At 48.7% G+C, this 18,304-nt stretch overlaps 1 protein-coding gene and 1 non-coding gene across 2 annotated transcripts in view; one reads left to right on the forward strand and one right to left on the reverse strand.

The window, feature by feature from the left end:
• The window catches only part of VSTM5 (V-set and transmembrane domain containing 5), a 28,026-nt gene extending 10,104 nt beyond the window's left edge, over nt 1–17,922 (reverse strand). Inside the window, exon 1 of the mRNA XM_066360724.1 lies at nt 17,577–17,922. Coding sequence (XP_066216821.1) covers nt 17,577–17,667 — 91 coding nt within the window. The 5' untranslated portion in view covers nt 17,668–17,922. The remainder of the gene's footprint in view (nt 1–17,576) is intronic.
• On the forward strand, nt 201–327 carry LOC136389836 (small nucleolar RNA SNORA25). The gene has a single exon (XR_010748398.1). It is a non-coding gene; the product is annotated as a small nucleolar RNA SNORA25 (small nucleolar RNA).
• Nucleotides 17,923–18,304: the final 382 nt, after the last annotated feature.

The raw sequence follows: 18,304 nt of genomic DNA on the forward strand, positions 1-18,304 counted from the left end.
TAATAGCCATTGGTAATCTGTGAGGGTTTTTTAATAGCTGTCTCAGACCTCTGGAGTTTGTCTCACTAATTGTAGGCTGCCAGTGACCAGATAGTTTGTGATGACATGATTCATCTCTATTACTGTTATACAGGACTGACTGACATGACAAGTAACTGGATTGAGCAAAAAAAGGTATGCACACGAGAAAAGATACTAATAGGTCATTTCAAAGAGAGCTTATGGGACCCAAACCAGGAGCTCTTAACGCTGTGACCTAAGATTGACGTTCTCCACAGGATGTAATAGACACTCAGTAGTGCTATGTTTCCCTGAGGAGAATACATTTAGCTCTTCTTATCATTGATGAGTGGATGACTGGTTAGTGAAGGAAGAAGGAAGGGAGAAGGAAGAAAGAAGAAAGAAGGGGAAGGAAGAGAAGGAGGAGAAGGAGGAGAAGGAGGAGAAGGAGGAGGATGAAGGAGAAAGAAAAGAAGAAGAAGGAGGAGGAGGAGAAGGAGAAAGGGGGAGGAGGAGAAGAAGGAGGAAGAGAAGGAGAGGAGGGGGAGGAGGAGAAGGAGGAGGAGGAGGGGGGAAGGAGGAGGAGAAGGAGGAGGGGAAAGGAGGAGGAGGAGGAGGAGGAAAAAAGAAGAAATATGCTGTAGGAACTTAACTCTTCTTCATCAATTAGCCTCGGGTAAAATTGGTTTCATCATAACATTGTTTTGCTTAAAGTCTCAGTTTCCAAGAAGCTATCAAAGATGTTAAATGAGAACTTGTATTCAGAATGGTTCCTTATCCCTTTTCTTACAAATAAATTATGAAGGTAGTGCTTTTCTGCTTTTAAAAACATATTTTTAAAGTCCTGACTAGATAGCTTAGTTTGTTTGAGCTTCATTCCAATATACCAAGGTTGCGGGTTCAAGCCTGTTCAGGGCACATACAAGAATCAACTAATGAACACATGAATGGATGGAACAACAAATCCATGATTCTCTCTCTCTCTCCCTTCCTCTCTTTTTAATCAATAAATTTAAAAACAACCCTACTATTTAAGAAGGATATATTTCCTGAAATCACAACAAAGGTAAATACTGTTCAGAACACAATTCTCGTGCACAGGAATATCAACTAATGGTGAGACACATTGCTGATGTGGCATCTGGGTTTAAGGAGTCCTGGGGGAGACCCTTTCTTCAGGACATTTTTACCCACTTTTCTGGAAAGCCATGTATCCAGCCGGTGACAATCAGATGCACCTGAGAACCAGGAAAGCAGTATCACCCTCATTGTCATCGTCACCCTCATCAAGCCTGTAAGCAGCTATACTAAGAGTCAGAACCCTCAGGTCCAGGAGTTGGAAAACTACTGAAGTGGGTGGTGGATCTCCTTCCACAGGATGATTCCCAGTGGCAGTGAGCTGTGGAGGAGACTCCTGATGGGGCGGGCTCCCCAGTGGTACAAGCCTGGTACCTCCTCGCCATGAGACTGGGGGGGGGGGGTGTCTTCCACTGTAAGATGAGGACTAGCAAATCTCGGGCAGGGGAGGCTGTGAGGATGAGCTGACACGTGAGGAAGGCCCAGCAGGACACAGTACTTACTGCTGGTCCAGGAGCCGCAGCCCCCACCACCTGCCCATCTCACATCAGCTCTGTGTCATTGGCCTCAGGGTGACCAAGCTTCCTGGTTTGCCTGGCACTGAGGGTTTTCCCAGAATGTGGGAGTGTTGTTGCCAAAACTGGAGAGTCATAGGTAAACCAGGACCATTGGCCAGCCTACCTGAGACTCAAGGAAATATTGACGAGCAAAGAGTCAACTCCAAGTATATAACAGCTGATTTCTAAGGTGCCCAAGGGTCTCATCAGGGGTGGGTGCAGGACAACCAGCTCCACATAAGCTGAGGGTGGACGAAAGCCATTCCTCCCTTAACCCTCTGGCTCCAAACATATCTCATGTGGGTCAGCACTCCCACCGATCACTGCCCCTAGCCTGCGCTCACACTTCCTCCACAGCAGGGCACTGGCTTGAGGTGCTGGCCTGCTGAATATTATTATCCCCATTTTAGAGGACCAAATTCAGGCTTGCAGAAGTTGGGGAAGAAGGGAGATACTCATGTAAGCTGAGGCTGAAAAAATAAGATTTTAAAAGCACAGGAAAGGGAGAAAGCACAGTCCCCACTGAGAGAACAGTGAACCCATCCGGGGAGCCATGGTGAGTCCTCTGGTTTGGGACCTGGTGACTAAGCTGTGCAGGTGTCTGTAGCGTGAGGACTCTGTGACAGGCTTGGATTACCCGAAGGTGTTATCTCCCAGGCAGGGAGGACACAGGATGGTGTTCGAATAGAGGAACTGCAGGATCCAGCGAGGCTCCCAGGAGGGCGATCTGGCAGCAGAATGGATTATCTTACCATTTACACATATCACCTGCACTGCCACATGCTTGTCCTAAGCACCTTCAGGAGAAACCCTGGCTGGGGCCCAAACAGTTGGGAACAGCTGGGTGTGGCCCTACCTGGGTGAACTGGGGAGTCGATAGGGAGCAGCAGGAAGTGCACACGTGCCCAGTAGACCAGGAGATCGGTGCTGGGAGAACTCATTTCCAATCCATCTCAGCAGCCCCAGCACCCAGCACAGGGCCTGGCACTTTGCAGATGCTCACAATATACTCATAAATCCTTGGGGGACATTTGGTCCACACCAAAAGGATCTTGGTATTAGATCCTCCTTGGGGGACATTTGGTCCATATCAAAAGGACCTTGGTATTAGATCCTGTACCAAGAGGTCCATGGAGACATTTGGTCCGTAGTTAATATAAACATAAATTCTGCTCTTCTGTGAAATTTGAACCCCAACCCATCTATCTAACCTCATGTGCTGTGACCAGCTAGGCTACCGAGAAGAGAAGGGTTATTATTGTAGCAATAGAACACAAAGTATTTTGTATAAATCCTATACACCAAAAGTAGAAATAAATATTATGGGTCCTTTGAATCCAAGGATATTTTCTTTCTAAGTGTGAGCATTTTTTCATATTTTATTCATTTTAGAGAGGGGAGAAAGAGAGGGAGACAGAAAGAGAAGGGGGGAGGAGCAGGAAGCATCAACTCCCATATGTGCCTTGACCAGGCAAGCCCAGGGTTTTGAAACAGCGACCTCAGTGTTCCAGGTTGATGCTTTATCCACTGTGCCACCACAGGTCAGGCCTAAGTGTGGACATTTTTAATAGGATCAAATATTTGATAATTTATGAATGAATGAATGAATGAATGTCCTGCTGCTTATTTGAAGAGATCAGGAAGGGAGGATCTATGCTGAGCTGAAAGAGTAATGGGTCTGGCTGGGTGGGTGGGGGGGGAGGTACTGGCAAAACCCCTTTCCAGCCCCAAGCCCGCTGAGAGTTAAATAGCTAGCAGGGGAATTGGCACAGTTTCACACAATTAAAATACCCATGTCCCTACCTCACTTTTGCTGTTAAGACAAGTGAGCTTGGAATTCTGAAAATACAGCTGTGTGTAGAAGGCCAACACAACCCCAAATAATGGCTTTTGGGTTTAGACACCATGAATAGTGTTGATGATGAACAGCTGCATGTAATTTACAGGGTACCTATCCCTCCTGTTAGGCCTGATTACTCAGAGACCTAAGCTCAGCTTATCTCTGAGGTAGCTCCCCTATGATCCTGCTGTTTAATGGCCTTGGGAAGCCACGCAGATGTCAGCCAAACCCAAACAAGATGGATAGATGCAGGTATAGATAGAGGCTGACAAACTGCTCCCCTCATTGGGTTCCTGTATTTGTACCCCAACCAGAAAAATCACCCCAAAATAGCAATAGCTACCATTTCCATTGGTAAAGCCTGTTAGGTACTACATGTCATACACAATTATCACAGTCCAGTGAAACCCAGGCTGGGAAACTTGAATGACTTGGCCACTATCAGACTGGTAAAGATGAAGGGGTTTGATAACATTATGTGGTCAGGAATTTGCAGAAGTTGTACCCAAACATTTCTGTGGGGATTGTAAATGGGTGTAGCCTGCTTGGAGGGCAATATGATAACATCTATAGAATTATTTAAATAGTACATACCTCTTGACCTAGAATTTCACTTGTAGGAACTTATCTTATTACTAATAAAGGCACACAGATGCAAAGACATAAGTGTAAACATTGTCACTGAAGCATGGTAGTGTGAATTGTAGTAGCAAAAGACTGGAGATAGCCTATGTGTTCACTGGTAGAGGAAAACTGTTTCTTATTCTAATCCCACCACTTATGACACTAGCTACCTGCAATCACCACAGACCCCACAGGTTAAGGTCTCTGTATCACAAGACCACCCTCCACTTTGGAAGCCAATCACAAGTCCAGGCCTCTGGTACTTATGACCAAATGGCTGCACATCAGAGGTTCCCATGCCTTCTCCTTAGGTTTGATAATTTGCTAGAACAGCTCACAGAACTCAGGAAAGCTCTTTACTTACATGACCAGTTTCCTATAAAGGATACAAGTCAAAAACAGCCAAATGGAAGAGATGCCTAGGACAAGGTATGTGGGAAGGGGCATTCCACGCCGTCTGTGGGCACTTTGCCCCTCCCTGGACCTTGATGTGTTCACCAACTCAGAAGCTCTCTAACTCCTTCAGTTTGGGTTTTTTTTTGGGGGGGGAGTGGGAGTTGTATGGGGGAAGGTTCCATTACAAAGGCATGATTGAATGAAATCATTGGCCATTGGTAATGAACTCAATTTCCCTAACTCATTGGTGATTAACTCTCCCTTCAGGGCCCTGGAGGTCAGGGGGGTGAAGCAGAAAGTTCCAACCCTCTAGTCACGTGGTCAGTTCCTCTGCCAACCAGCCCTCACCTTCTGAGAGTTCCCTCAATAACAAAGAGCACACTCATCACTCTGGTGATTCCAAGGCTTTTAAAAGCTTTGTGTCAGGAACTGGGCACTCAGACCAAATATAATAAAAGATGTTCCTAGCACTCAGGAAATTACTAGGGTTTGAGGAGCTCTATCTGAAGAACCAGGATTAGAGACCATCTATTATTATGTCATAACCAGTTAAAGAAATGATCACTATTCAGACTTCGAATTATCAATGTTCATATTTTAGCATACTACAGAGACACTAAGAAATGAAGTAGGTCAGCATGCATTGGTAGTAGATAATTTCAAAGATAATGACCCAGCTCAGGGCAGAACAGTGTGCAGAGAATGTTTCCATTGAGTAAAATAATGAATGTACACACACACTTATCCAAATAAATAGGTAGAACACCCCTGGAAGGATACACTAAAATCCAAGAGCTGTGGCTCTCTCTGGAGAGGAGACTGGGTGCCTGGGGTGGAGGAAAACCTTACATTATCTCTAGACCCTTCTGAACAGTTGGAATATTTTAGGGAGTTTGTGAGTTCCTTAAAGAATAAAAACAGCGTGACCTTAAAAAGAAACGCATGCCAACATTGGGTCTGAAAACATTAGTAATTCACATTTACACAACTGACAAAGTCCTTAAAAAAACATTATCTGGACCTGTGAAGCAGGCAGGAGACTTGGGTTAAGAGACTATGCTTTTTGCTTCACAGGTACTTGCTTATTTGATCACTGAGAAAACGATAACCCATTTATTATAAAGAACACAGCTCAGGAACAGCCAAATAGAAGAGCTGACAGGGCAAGCAAGGAAACTGAGAGGCATGCAAGTGCCCAAGTCCTCGCCCGGTAGAAACTCAGAGCTGAGACCGAACTCCACTCGGTTTTCACTGCTCCACAGTTGCCTTCAATAAGATAAGGCACTTTGCCAAGAGGTGAAGTTTTTCACTTATTTTGTATTTCCCAAATGAGCACACTGCTTCTTGCTGGTATAGATGTGGGAGATTGATGGGTTAAGAAGCGAGAACCTGGAGCCGGGCTCTCCAGTACAGTAGCTGCTAGGCCCACATAGCTGTTGAGCACTTGACATTGGCTAGTCCACACTCAGATGTGCTCTGAGAGTAAAATACACACCAGATTTTAAAGGCTTCGTGCTTAGTATGTCAGAATGTAAAACAGCTCATTAATACTCTTTACGTTGGTTATGTGTTGAAATGATAATATATTGGATATATTGGGTTAAACAAAATGTATTATTAAAAAAAACAGGTTGAATTAATGTAGCCACTAGAAAATTTTAAATTACAAAAGTGGCTTGCACTATATTACTATCGGATAACACCGGTTTAGACTTCCACTGCTCCACACTTTTGCAAAAAAAAAAAAAAAAATCTTGTTTCCTTGAGATTATATTATTCTCTCCCCTTCTCATCAGTGTGAGCACTCTGTCGCCCAGTTCCAGCATCCCCAGGACCAATCCATCCAGCACCCTCTCCTATGAGAACATTCTCCCACTATCTATTGATACCTCGGCCTCCAGTAAAGCAGCCTGCTCTGATCACAGCCTCCTCCCCACCCTCTCTTACTGTTCCACCTCTCCCTGTGGCCCCTCCATCCTTCCACCAGCTCCCTCTGCTGTTCCCAGTCCTCACTGCCCTCCCCATCCAGCCTTGGCTCCAAGTCCACCATGTCTTAAGCAGTCCTGCCAATTATTTAATCTCCGTTGGCCTCTGTCATTTCATCAAGTTTGCCTGGCAAAATCCTAGCCCCGGATCAGCCACTCTTTGCTTCCTCTCTGCCCAAACCTGAGTAGCCAACACTGCAGAGGAAGGGCCCATGGCAGACACTCTCCAGAACAAAGCCTATTGTTTCCAGCATACCTTCACGATCATCAAATCTATACTGCCAGTCCCATTATGTTTTCCTCATAAATTTACCCCCCCCCACCCCCCCCAGTTACTAAGACAAGATTCCTCCCATCTCTTTGGACCTACAACAAATTCCTCCTCATTCTCAGTAGACGACCTTCTCCTTCTGGGACCCTGCGGACCTACCTCACCTGCTTGAAACACACTTGTGACTTCTGCGTCACCACACTCCCCTGGGATTCTCGGTAGAGCGGACGATCAGCAGGCTTCGTGGGAGGTCAGCTCTACCTTCTCCCCTTGCCCTGGTGGGCAGAAGGTGGCTGAGGAGGGCAAGGCGCTGGCTGGGAAGCTCTGGGAACCACCCCATGCACACTCTGTGGGACCAAAAGACCCAGGTTCGCCTGACCAGGCGGTGGCGCAGTGGATAGAGCGTCAGACTGGGATGCAGAGGACCCAGGTTCGAGACCCTGAGGTCGCCAGCTTGAGCGCGGGCTCATCTGGTTTGAGCAAAGCTCACCAGCTTGGACCCAGGGTCGCTGGCTCGAGCAAGGGGTTACTCGGTCTGCTGAAGGCCCACAGTGAAGGCACATATGAGAAAGCAATCAATGAACGACTAAGGTGTCGCAACGAAAAACTGATGATTGATGCTTCTTATCTCTCTTCGTTCCTGTCTGTCTGTCCCTATCTGACTCTCTGTCTCCGTTAAAAAAAAACACAACAACAAAAAAGACCCAGGTTCTATTTTGGCTGCACACGCCCTAGTGGGATGATTACACAGATCCCTTCACCTCTCTGGCCCACCATTTCCTCATTTGTAATTAGGGATGATGGCTTGGCTGTCCGTGATTCAGTAAAAACACAAACCAAAAACTGCGAGTAAGAAACTGTCAGGAGCACTTCCAAGGGGCAGAGGACTCCCTTCCCCGATTTCTCACCCAGAAGAAGCCCCGGTTCCAGGCTATGAGATTTAAATCTCATCTCATTCCATTCAGTGAGCATTTGGGAGCGGAAGCGAAGGGGACTCACATTTGGGGGGCACCAACTTGGTGTCATCTGCCCCGCATGGGAGTCCATTATTAGTTAATTTGGCGCCCAACCAGCTCAGCCCAGTCTTCTCACAGGGCCCCTGAAGAGTGGGCCTTTCGAACCAAGGAACGGGTTAGCTAAGTCATTTCATCTGCCCTCTCCAACCTCTCTAGTGCTATATGACAGTAGTTCTCAATATTTAGCTGCAGCAGAATCACCTGGAGCCTTTATTAAAACACAATTGCTGGGCCTCAGCCTTAGTTTCTAATTCAGCAGGCCTGGGATGAGGCCCCAGAGTTTGCATTTCTGACAACTTATGCTGCTGACAGTCCCAGGACCATGCTTTTTGCACCTCAGTGGTAATGATTCTGCAAGACCTTCAGGCGAAGCGGACACTGAGGTGCTCCCAGCCTCCCTTCTTTCCTTCTCCAACACTGCTAACCCACTCTGCCAAGCAGGAGCCAGCGACTGCTGCAGAACTCATCTGAGAGGCGGGAAGACTTGGGGCACCCAGTCACTGCCAGAATGAGGGTCAGTGGGTGAACAGGATGGAGCCAGTGTGTGGACGATGGATGCATCCACGGACTCTGGAGTCAGAATCTAGGTCAGCCGTTAACAGCTGTGTGACCTGGGATAAATAGTGGCTTTCAGTCTCAGTTACTCTGTCTATGAAATGAGTATGGTAAGCCCTTACCTAATGCCAGTGACAGGCTCTTGGAAGCTGTGATTTTAAGTGAAATGATGTACAAGGAAACCAATTTTATCATAGGCTAATTGCAATACACAAGAGTTAAATTCCTAGAGCATATTTCTGGTCACAAAAATGTTACCAAACTTCTAAATAAAGATGCAAAACTCTTTTAATATTGAAAAATTGAAATAAATAGGAACTATGCATACGTTTTAAAAGATTAATAAAAAACACTTCAGGTAATACTTTCCCAGTCTACTGATTTCAGTTTAGGGTCACAGGTAGCAGAATAAAGTTTAAGTGATAGGACAATACATGTAAGTAGCTTATCAGTTTCTAAGCCTTGGTGTTCACTCTGTAAATGTTAGCTACCTTGAGGAGGGTTCTCTGAAGAAGCAGCGAGCTGCTTGCTGAGATAGTGCAATCCCATTCCCAGGGGTATGCCAGCAGCAGCTGAAATTGTACCAGTGACTGAAGCAGTAGATCTGAGCTGGATGGTTGGGTGGTGGAGGCCGGTTCTTCCAACCCAAATCATTTAAGGAGAGAACTGGAATGAGCACTTTAAAATCTGTGATTCCTTTATGTAAGTGTGGCAAGAGACTGGGCAACCGGAAATTCTTCCCTGCGGAATTCCTTCTGGAATCTTTTTACCTTAAGCAAGAGCCAGTCACCCTGGCTGGAAAGCTGAACTCTTCTGAATGGCCACAGGCTGTCAGCAAGTCACTGCTGTGTTTCTATTCTGATGCCAAGGAGGCCGCAGGCATGTGGTGGAGACCACTGCCTGGCCCTGCACAGAGCTGGGGGGTGGGACGTTGCTGGGTGTGCCTTCTGCAGAGCTGGGCTGCAGGACTTATGGTCAGCCTGGGCCAATGGCCAGCCTGGGAAACTGGAATGTTGGAGCCTCCTAAACACCTCTGCAAGAATGTGTGTGGAACAGGAGGACAAAGGAAGAAATGCAGTAGCATGGCCTCCCAACAATTCTGGGAGGACTTTACAGGGTGCCTGAAGGCACTTGGAAGGGGGGGTGTAGAGTGATCAAAAGATAATCCAGGCACACACATGACTGGGTACCACAGTCAGAGTGCAGAGCTCCTCCTTCAAAGATGGAGACTCAAGAGCCAATTCCTTTTCATTCTGTAGGTCTCAGTTTAAATGTCACTTCTCCCAAGAAGGGTCTCTCAGCACCCAGCTCTGTGTTACCATAGTTCAGTGTTTTTCAACCAGTGTGCCGTGAGACATGGTCAGGTGTGCCGTGGGGAAATTAAACATGGGTCCCCAACTATAGCCCGCGGAGGCTATATATCCGGCCCGCTGCCAGCCGTCTCCATCCGAACATAAACATTCCCCTCACAATCCCTCCAGCTATCAGTGACAGGAAGAGTGGAGGCACAGGGAACACTCACTGACCAATCACCTTCTAGGATTCATCCCAACCACTAGCAATGAACCAATAGTAGGCCACCTCTCATCCACACCCAGGAAGGTCCCTGCTCGGGCTGCCATGCACTTGTCATTGTGTGGCCAGGGCGAGTAGTTGAAGCTGCTACTCCTCCCCATGGTCCCGATTTCTAATCCTGGTCAGGACTGGAGGTATGTTGCCACCACTAGATGAAGCCTCAGCCTCAGCTGGTTATGTCTATCCTGATGGTGTATATAGATATTTGACCTTTTTCTTTTTAAAAGAGGCCCCCGCAGAGGGTGATATACAATGCATCACAATGTTATCTATATTGTATATGGCCTCCTGAAGGGTCAACTTCTTAAAGAGCTCAAATCTCTATATACACCATCAAAACAGACAGAACCAAGGCCCCTGCACCCAGCTGACCATGGGATTTGAACCCACAACCTCAGGGAAAACTCTAGTATTTATCAGAATCCTTACCTAGAAAGCAAACTTCTTAATCTGACAGTAGAGATGCTCTGAGGACTTATGATGTTACACAAGTACCCAACATTTTCTAAAATTGATTTTGTCCAGTCTCTATATAGAGAGAGTATTTGCCAAATTGATTTGAACCCACAACCTTGATGAAAGCTCCAGTATCTATTAGCGGGACTGTATATATGAGGGGATACATGGGACTGTATATATGAGGTTACATGGGACTGTATATATGAGGTTACATGGGACTGTATATATGAGGGGATACATGGGACTGTATATATGAGGGTTTACATGGGACTGTATATATGAGGTTACATGGGACTGTATATATGAGGGGTTACATGGGACTGTATATGAGGGGATGTTATGTGGAACTGTATTTATAAGGGGATGTTACGTGGGACTGTATATATGAGGGATGTTACATGGGACTGTATATATGAGGGAGTTATCCTTTTTTATTTAACTTTTTAAAAATAAATGTAATTTATTTAAACTTCAAATAAATTCTAACAGCTAGAGTGTCATTTTGTGTCATTTTGGTAGGTGGTGTGCCCCAGGATTTTGTAAAAATGTGCCGTGGCTCAAAAAAGGTTGAAAATCACTGCCATAGCTTCCTGTTCCTCTCTATCAACACGCTTATCCCAGCCTGTTGTAATTCCTCTTGACTGACGGTTCATCCTCCCAGATCAACTGTTAGCTATGAACATAGGGGCAGGTCCACCTTGTTCACTATTGCATTGCTAGGGCCTAGCAAACTGTCAGGCACCGTGGGTTTTCCATAAACATGTGTCAAATGAATGAATATCTTTATGCAAGTCCCTCCACCTCTCAGAGCCTCGGTTTCCTTCTCTATAAAATGGGGACTAATCGCACCTATTTGCAGGATGACTGCGGAATGAATGAAAAGCTGCTGTTATAGTTTCTGGCACAAAGTGGGTGCTCAGTAAACAGTCACAGCTATTGCTGTCTTGGGCAGGCATACCTCGGAGATATTGTGGATGAGATTCCCAACCACAGCAACAAAGCTACTGTGACAATAAAGCCAGCCACAATATTTTGGCTGGTGGAGGGTCTTGCCTTTGATTTGTAAAAATCACAACATCTGTGAAGCACAATAAAGTAAAGCACAATAAAACGAAGCCTGCCTGTCGTCGTTCTGAACAATTACAAAAACTCAGGAATATTGGCTTTTCTTCTCTTCAGTGGGCTGGAGGCTATGATTAGTGACCTCTCCAAATACACATCTGGCTCTGTCTCTCTTGGCTCTGAAAGACCTCAACTATCTGGTTTCAACTTTTTTTTCCACCTCCACCTCCCAAGACTCCTCACAATCTCCCAATTCTAGTTGTACCCACTATGGGCCACTTCCCACTGGACCTTTGTCTCTACCTCAGCTCAGATCACTCCCTCCTCATTCTCGGGTTTCTGCACACCCCTGAAGGCCCCTCTTAAATGTCCCCTCCTCTGCCAGGCCCCACCAGCCTCCCACAGCACAGCTCATAGCCTGCCTGGCACCTGTGTTAGATGAGCAACTGCCCACTTTTCCTGCTGGAAGGAGCAGGCAAGTGCACTATCATGCGCTTAGGTCTGAATTGCCAGCCTCCAGCAATGTGTGGCATGACAGACGGCTCATTCAAACTGAGGCTGTCAAGTGGAATTGACTGTCTACCTGAGATAAAGAAACAAGTTCTGCTTTAAGATCCTTGAAATCCCAAGGCTTGGTCAATGCTGGGAGGAAGAGCCAGTCTGGTGTTCTGCTTCTGGGCATGGGCTTCCAAAAGATGTGATGCTGTCCCGAAGTGAACCCAGGACAGGGATAATACATTTGTACACAAGGGCAAATAGAGGTCGCTCATGTTGGGTCCCCGGCCAGGCCCGGTGCCGAGGGACCCACATTGTCCTCCCGATTCTTTGGCACTATTATAAGAGTCTATCAGAGGAACTCTTCTCATACTTTCACCTGTGCTCCAAGACCTTTTCAAGCTCCGTTCTCTTAACTGTTTGATGATGTATCCGATTGAATATGGAGAAATTGGCAGGAGTTGAAGAATCTGGTATTACTCAAGAACTGTCACCCCTCTACTGGCCCAAAGGGAGAGAGGTGGCCATGTTGTGTCCCTACTCAGTATTCCCTGCTGCTCAGGACTATTTCCTTCCCTGCTCATCTGGCTGCCTCCTGCTTTGCCTTCAAGGCTTCTTCTTCAAGAGGCTTCTTCCCAACTCTGAACTGAGTGAGCTAAGTGCCTTTCTCAGTGGTCCCGGATATCTGATCTCAGGTCACCTGGTTCAGATCTGACTTCCTCTCTGTGCCATGTGATCACCCATTGCAGGGACAGTGTTGAGTATCTCTGGCTCCTGCCCTGGTGTCCCTCACACAGTAGGCGCTCAGGAACTATTTATGGAACCAAACCAAACTTTGAAGCAAAGCAGCCTTGTCTGTCTCCTGATCTAAGCCTGGTGGGAAGGTATCTATAGGTGTGTTAAGATAAAACCACAAAGACATAGGTGAGGCTCTACGACACACAGTGGTGGTATTCTGAGAACAGGTGGGTTGGGCTGGTGGAAATGTCCTCACTTCCTGACACACTGTTTCCATAGGACGAGCCTAGTAGAGGGGCACAGACACGGCCCAGTCCAGAAGCTCTCCGCTTGTGGCCACACATTAGACTCACCTGAGGAGCTTAAATGTGAATGTAACAAAAGCAGCTGGGTCTGGCCCTGGAGATAGCGATTTAACTGCCTTGGGTGACACGTGGGCATATATGGGTCTTACGAGCCCCCCAGCTGGACCTAGTGTGCAGCCTTGTCTGAGAAACACTAAGTTAGCCCACCCTCCTTGTCCTGTGTGCTCAGAGAAGGGAGGTGTTTTCATCTACAGGGCTTACTGCCAGCACTGGCACTGGGACCGGTCCCCAGGCCCTTCCCTTCTGCTGGCTGAGGGTTCACAAGGAAGCCCCAGAGCAGCTGGGCTCCTCTGGGGTCAGCACAGTACACACCCAAGCTGCCCCTGGCATGCACCTCAGCAGGAGGCAAGACCAGCATGCATCTTGGACCCCATGTGAGCAAGGAACGACCTGTGCTCTCTTTTAAGATGCAGTGTGTCAATTCTCCTTTGCCCACAGGGCTGACCAGTGCCTTTCCAGCCCAGCAAACCAGTTATGGGAGAAAATTATTTTCCAACCTTGAACCTGGCTCTTGTGCCTCTCTCCTACTCCCATTTCTGCTGCATAGATAAATAAGTTCCTACCCCAAGCCCACTTTTCAGGAAACAGCCCTGTGCAGGCAGACCAGGGCCTCAGTGCACTGGACTAAGGAGGTGTGGCGTAAATAGGTATGAGCTAAATCCCAGGACGTGCCTGCTAAGGCAGCACCCCGCTTCCTCGTCTTTTGCTTAGCGCACCCAGCTCGGCCAGGTCTCGTGATGAGCAGGGCGCCTGTTTTTCTCCACCCTGTCCTGCTGCATACACTACTCATGTCCTCACCTTCCCGGTGAAGCTGTTCCTACTCCCCTGGTAGGATGCTTCCTGGTGAATGGCAAAAGCTATACACATCCTTTCAGGAGAGGCTCAACTTCAGTCCAGGCTGGCAGAGATTACAGCAAAGCTATTGACTTGTACACACATCCTGACTTCAGACTTATTAAAGAAAAAAAAAAATTAAAGCCTTACAGTGGATGAAAGGTCCTGGGGATAATATAGAAAGGAGGATCTCCTGACTGCAGCCCCTTCTTGGAAGACCAGGGAGCATATCAGAACTCCCTTGGAAACCAGGAATGAAGACCTTTGTGTGACTTTCAGCCACCGCTCCCTTAATAGTTTCAGTGGAATTCACCAGGCGTTTTTGTACGCTCGCCCCATGGGAGGTATGCGGGCAGGGGCGCCCGTGAGCCTGGACGTGGCCCCAGCCTTCCACATCCTCCACAGATGTGCGCATTAGTAGCACTGCACTCATCACCCTGTATGTGGGGTCTGCTCTCCCCCAAGCGAGGGCTAAAACTTAAAGCTTAAATGCTATCCCGAGGAGGCTGGCTAAGTAAAAACTAGCACATTTTTATGACGGCACAGGTATAGAGGTTGAGAGGAATGAGCAAGATCTCTGCGGATCAATGTGGATGGAGCTAATAAGAATTAATGTAAAAACTAAGTTGTTGAATAACTAGTACAGCATGATTGCATTATTTAAAAACATACCCTCCAAACAGTTTTTCCGTGGGAACATCTGTATGTACGCAGATCATTGTCTATAAACCTGCAGTTCAGTGCAGACAGAGACCACGTGGCAGCTGTCTGTTTCATCTGGGGCAGCGCAGAGCTTGGAGCACAGTAGGTGCTCAGTACGCATGTGCCACGTGGGTGGCAGCACTGGATGACACTGGGGCTTTGTCCTGGAGCAATGGATCCGGGGTCTTCCCAGGGCCCTCAAGGGAGTTAGTTCTTCCTACACTGGCTCTCCCTCCCCTTCCTACCCATTCTACTCCCAGCTAAGCCCAGAACCGGCAGCTCCCAGCCTGTGCCCTCCTCCCCCAGACCCAGACTGAGCCCCACTCTGTACCTCTGCTTCCTGGGCACTGGGCTGGGAGTGACTCTGTGGGGTCAGCTCCCCCAGCTCTCACCCCAGCGTGGTAAAGTGGGGATGTTAAAGGACACTTGTGTGTGTGTGTGTGGTGTGTGTGTGTGTGTGTGTGTGTGTGTGTGTGGGCAGGCTCCTTTGCAGAAGCTGGTGTTGGAACACAGGAAGCAAGTTGACTAGGTCCTAAGTCATTAACTAAACTTTCCTACTTCGGTCTGTGATCACCTGCTTCCAAGTGAGAGGAAGCACCAGCTACTCATGGCCCTGGTGGCTAACTCACCTTATTGACAGCTGAGAAAGGAAATGAACCAGGGTCCTAGAAAGGCACTCACCTTAGCCTGCTGCAGGAGGCCTGCCAGCGCTCTGAGGGGACATGCCTTTCAATCACTGTCTTAGTCAGCTCAGGCTGCTGTAACAAAGGAGCGAAGACTGGGGGCCTAAACAAGACATTTATTTCTCACAGTTCTGGAGGCTGGGAAGTCCAAGAGTTAAGGTGCCAACAGGCTCAGTTCTTAGTGAGGGCTCTCTTCCTAGCATGCAGACAGCTACCTTCCTGCTGTGTCATCACATGGTGGAGGGGGCAGGCTCTGGCACCTCCCTCTTTTATTTTTTAATTTAGTTTTTTTCACCACTCAGACTGCGTCCTCTCCCTCTTACTCTACCTCCCTCTTTTTATAAGGGCACTAATCCTTTCATGGAAGTCTCACCCCTGTGACATCATCTAAACCTAATCACCTGCCAAAGGCTCCACCACCAAATACCATTACATCCTGCGGTCAGGGCTTCAACATATGGATTTCAGGGGGACACAAACATTCAGAACATAACAGTTCCATTTATAGAGAAAAGGCCTCAACTGCAGGGTGACTGTGTGCTCGTGTTTGTGAAGTTCTGTACTTTAACAGAACTTCAGTGTAAGTGATGAACACCAGACGCTCTGGGTGGCAGCTTTCCACAGAGGCTGAAAAGGCGGAAGGCGGAGGGAGCTGCTGAAAGGGGCCCACCTCTACATGGTCAAGGCTGGCCCTGAAGCATGGGCCTCATCCGGGCAGGTGCACCTCCACTCAGTGTTTTTAAGGAGTCGAGCCTGGGTAGCACTGGGTAAGTAAGTGCCAGGGACCCAGAGCTGGAAATGAGTGCCTGCTTGCCTGGAGCTACAGCTGTGCAGGAATCAGCTATCTCTTGGAGAATTGCAAAACTTTTACCTGTCCTGCAGGTTTTGCACATGCTTCCCCTTTGTCTAAGACACCCTATGTTCTTTCTGCCCCATTCCCTGGTTGCTCCTGTCCATCCATCAGGTCTGGAGAGGTGCGGCTCCCTTTGAGAGGGCTTGCCCTGGTTCCCCTAGTCTGGTTTTGAGTCTCTAGGGCTTCCAGAACGTCAGCACCCCCTGCCTCTCAGGGCTCGCCACCACAAGCTGGCTCTCCTGGCCACTGGTCTGAGGACAAGACGGTGAACCATGCTATCTCCAGTAGCCACTGTGGCCTGCTTCCTGCAGGCAGACGCCCTGCATGAGTGAGTGAATACATGAATTACACACCGTGGTGAATGGCAGGCCCTTGAAAGTCAGGGATCTCTGTACAGATGTTGCCTGAGACCGGTGGTTGGAAACATGTGCGTAGGTTGAAAAACAATGGAAAAGGTCACTGCAAAGCCAAACACACCTCCCACCTGATGGACTCATGGTGACTATTTCTTGCCCCACAGAGAGCTAGATGTATATGCCCATGCCAGTCTTTCTGGGTTTCTGAGGATTGCAGCCAAAGCTGGGCACTAGCCAGAGGCATAAAGGTCAAAAGTGCTCCATTGCCCAGGTTCGAATCCAAGCTGGTGACTTCGTGCAAATAACAACTTCTCTGAGCCTCCGTTTCCTTACTTTTAAACAGAGATTTTTAAAAAACCCTTATTTCTTAGGGTGGCCCAGAGGATTAACCAATAGAAGTCTTGTAAAGTCTGACGGATGAATACAGAGGGGCTTAACAGGTGCTTGCTCTAACTACACGCCCTCCCCCCTACCATGGCCCAGCACTGGTCACTCTTTAAACCTCAGTTGACTAATCTGTAAGATGTAAATGATAGTAACGATAATGGTTAAATGAGGAAGAAGACGGCGTTGTAGTCTGTTTGTTTCTCGGGGAGTTGGTGGGACTGTGAGCCGCATTCACCTTCATCGGGAGAAAGATTTTAGTGCGGACCCTACGACACTCCGCGCAGTGCAGAGCGGCGAACACCGCCCAACCCAAACCCCAGAACGCCTTTCCAAGAGTCTCTGCGGGCTCCTCTGAGTGGTGGGGAGACCTACCGAGCATGCTAGTGACCGAGAGGATGCGGGGTGGGAGGAGTGTCCCCAACGAAAGTGGGCGGGGCCCGTGCACCCTTGAGGTCTTGGACACTTCAGGTGCAGTCTCGTTATTCCAGGAAAAAGAAATGAAATATATTACGAAGGCGGCGGCCCCCGACCGGGAGCGGTGATCTCCCGGACGGCTTCCGGCTCTGCGACAGCCGGGCGGTGGGGCGGGGCGCTCCCCCAGAGGTGGCCCAGGAGCCGGCCCGGGAGGCTCCGCTTTGTCCCCGGGAGGCTGCGTGTCCCTGGCCCGCGGAGGCTGCCGGGTGGGCGAGCGCCGGCGGCCGGGCAGCCGCGACCCCGGGACCCTCCCCCGCCCCGCCCATGCTTACTCTGCAGACTGCAGGCTGCGGCCAGGCAGAGGGCGAGCAGCCCCAAGGAGAAAACGCGGTGCTCCCTTCTCCGGCGCGGTAGGAGCCTCATGGGCGAACCCGGGGCGCACGCTGGGTATGGGCTCCCCGCGGCGCGGCCCGGCCCGGCCCGGCTGTGCGCGGTCGCCGCCGCCGCCTGCCTGCCTCCTCTCTCCTCCTCCTCTTCCTCCTCCTCCGGCTCCTGCAGGTCCCCAGGGCCAGATGCAGATGAGTTGGTTGTACTCTCGTTGAACCAGTTCCGGGGAATGGGGGCGCAGAAAGGGAGAGAGAGAGAAGGAGAGAGAGAGAGAGAGAACGGGAAGCACTGGGAATGCACACACTTAGAGGTAAACAATGACAAATAAGGAGCAGTCTCCTTCCGTTCACACCCAGTTTACTGGTATTGATTCAAGATTCCGCTGGATGCTGGGTGGCAGGAGGGAGGGAAAGTACTAGCTGTTGCCTGAGGACCAAGCAGGACCATCTAATGCTCTGTGGGAAGGGAGAAGGCTTTTAGGAAAGTGAAATGGCAGCCGGAGGGGAGAGGAGTGAGAAGGGGCACGGTGGGGGGAACAATGGAGCCACAGACTGGCTGCCCTGGGTGGGGCCATCGGATAGTAATGATACTCCTCCACCCATCCCTCATCCATCCACGTATCCACCAGCCATCTAATCATCTGTCCTTTTATCGACCACCCATCATTCATTTA

This window comes from Saccopteryx leptura, chromosome 1 (assembly GCF_036850995.1).
Source record: "Saccopteryx leptura isolate mSacLep1 chromosome 1, mSacLep1_pri_phased_curated, whole genome shotgun sequence".
NCBI classification, from domain to species: domain Eukaryota; kingdom Metazoa; phylum Chordata; class Mammalia; order Chiroptera; family Emballonuridae; genus Saccopteryx; species Saccopteryx leptura.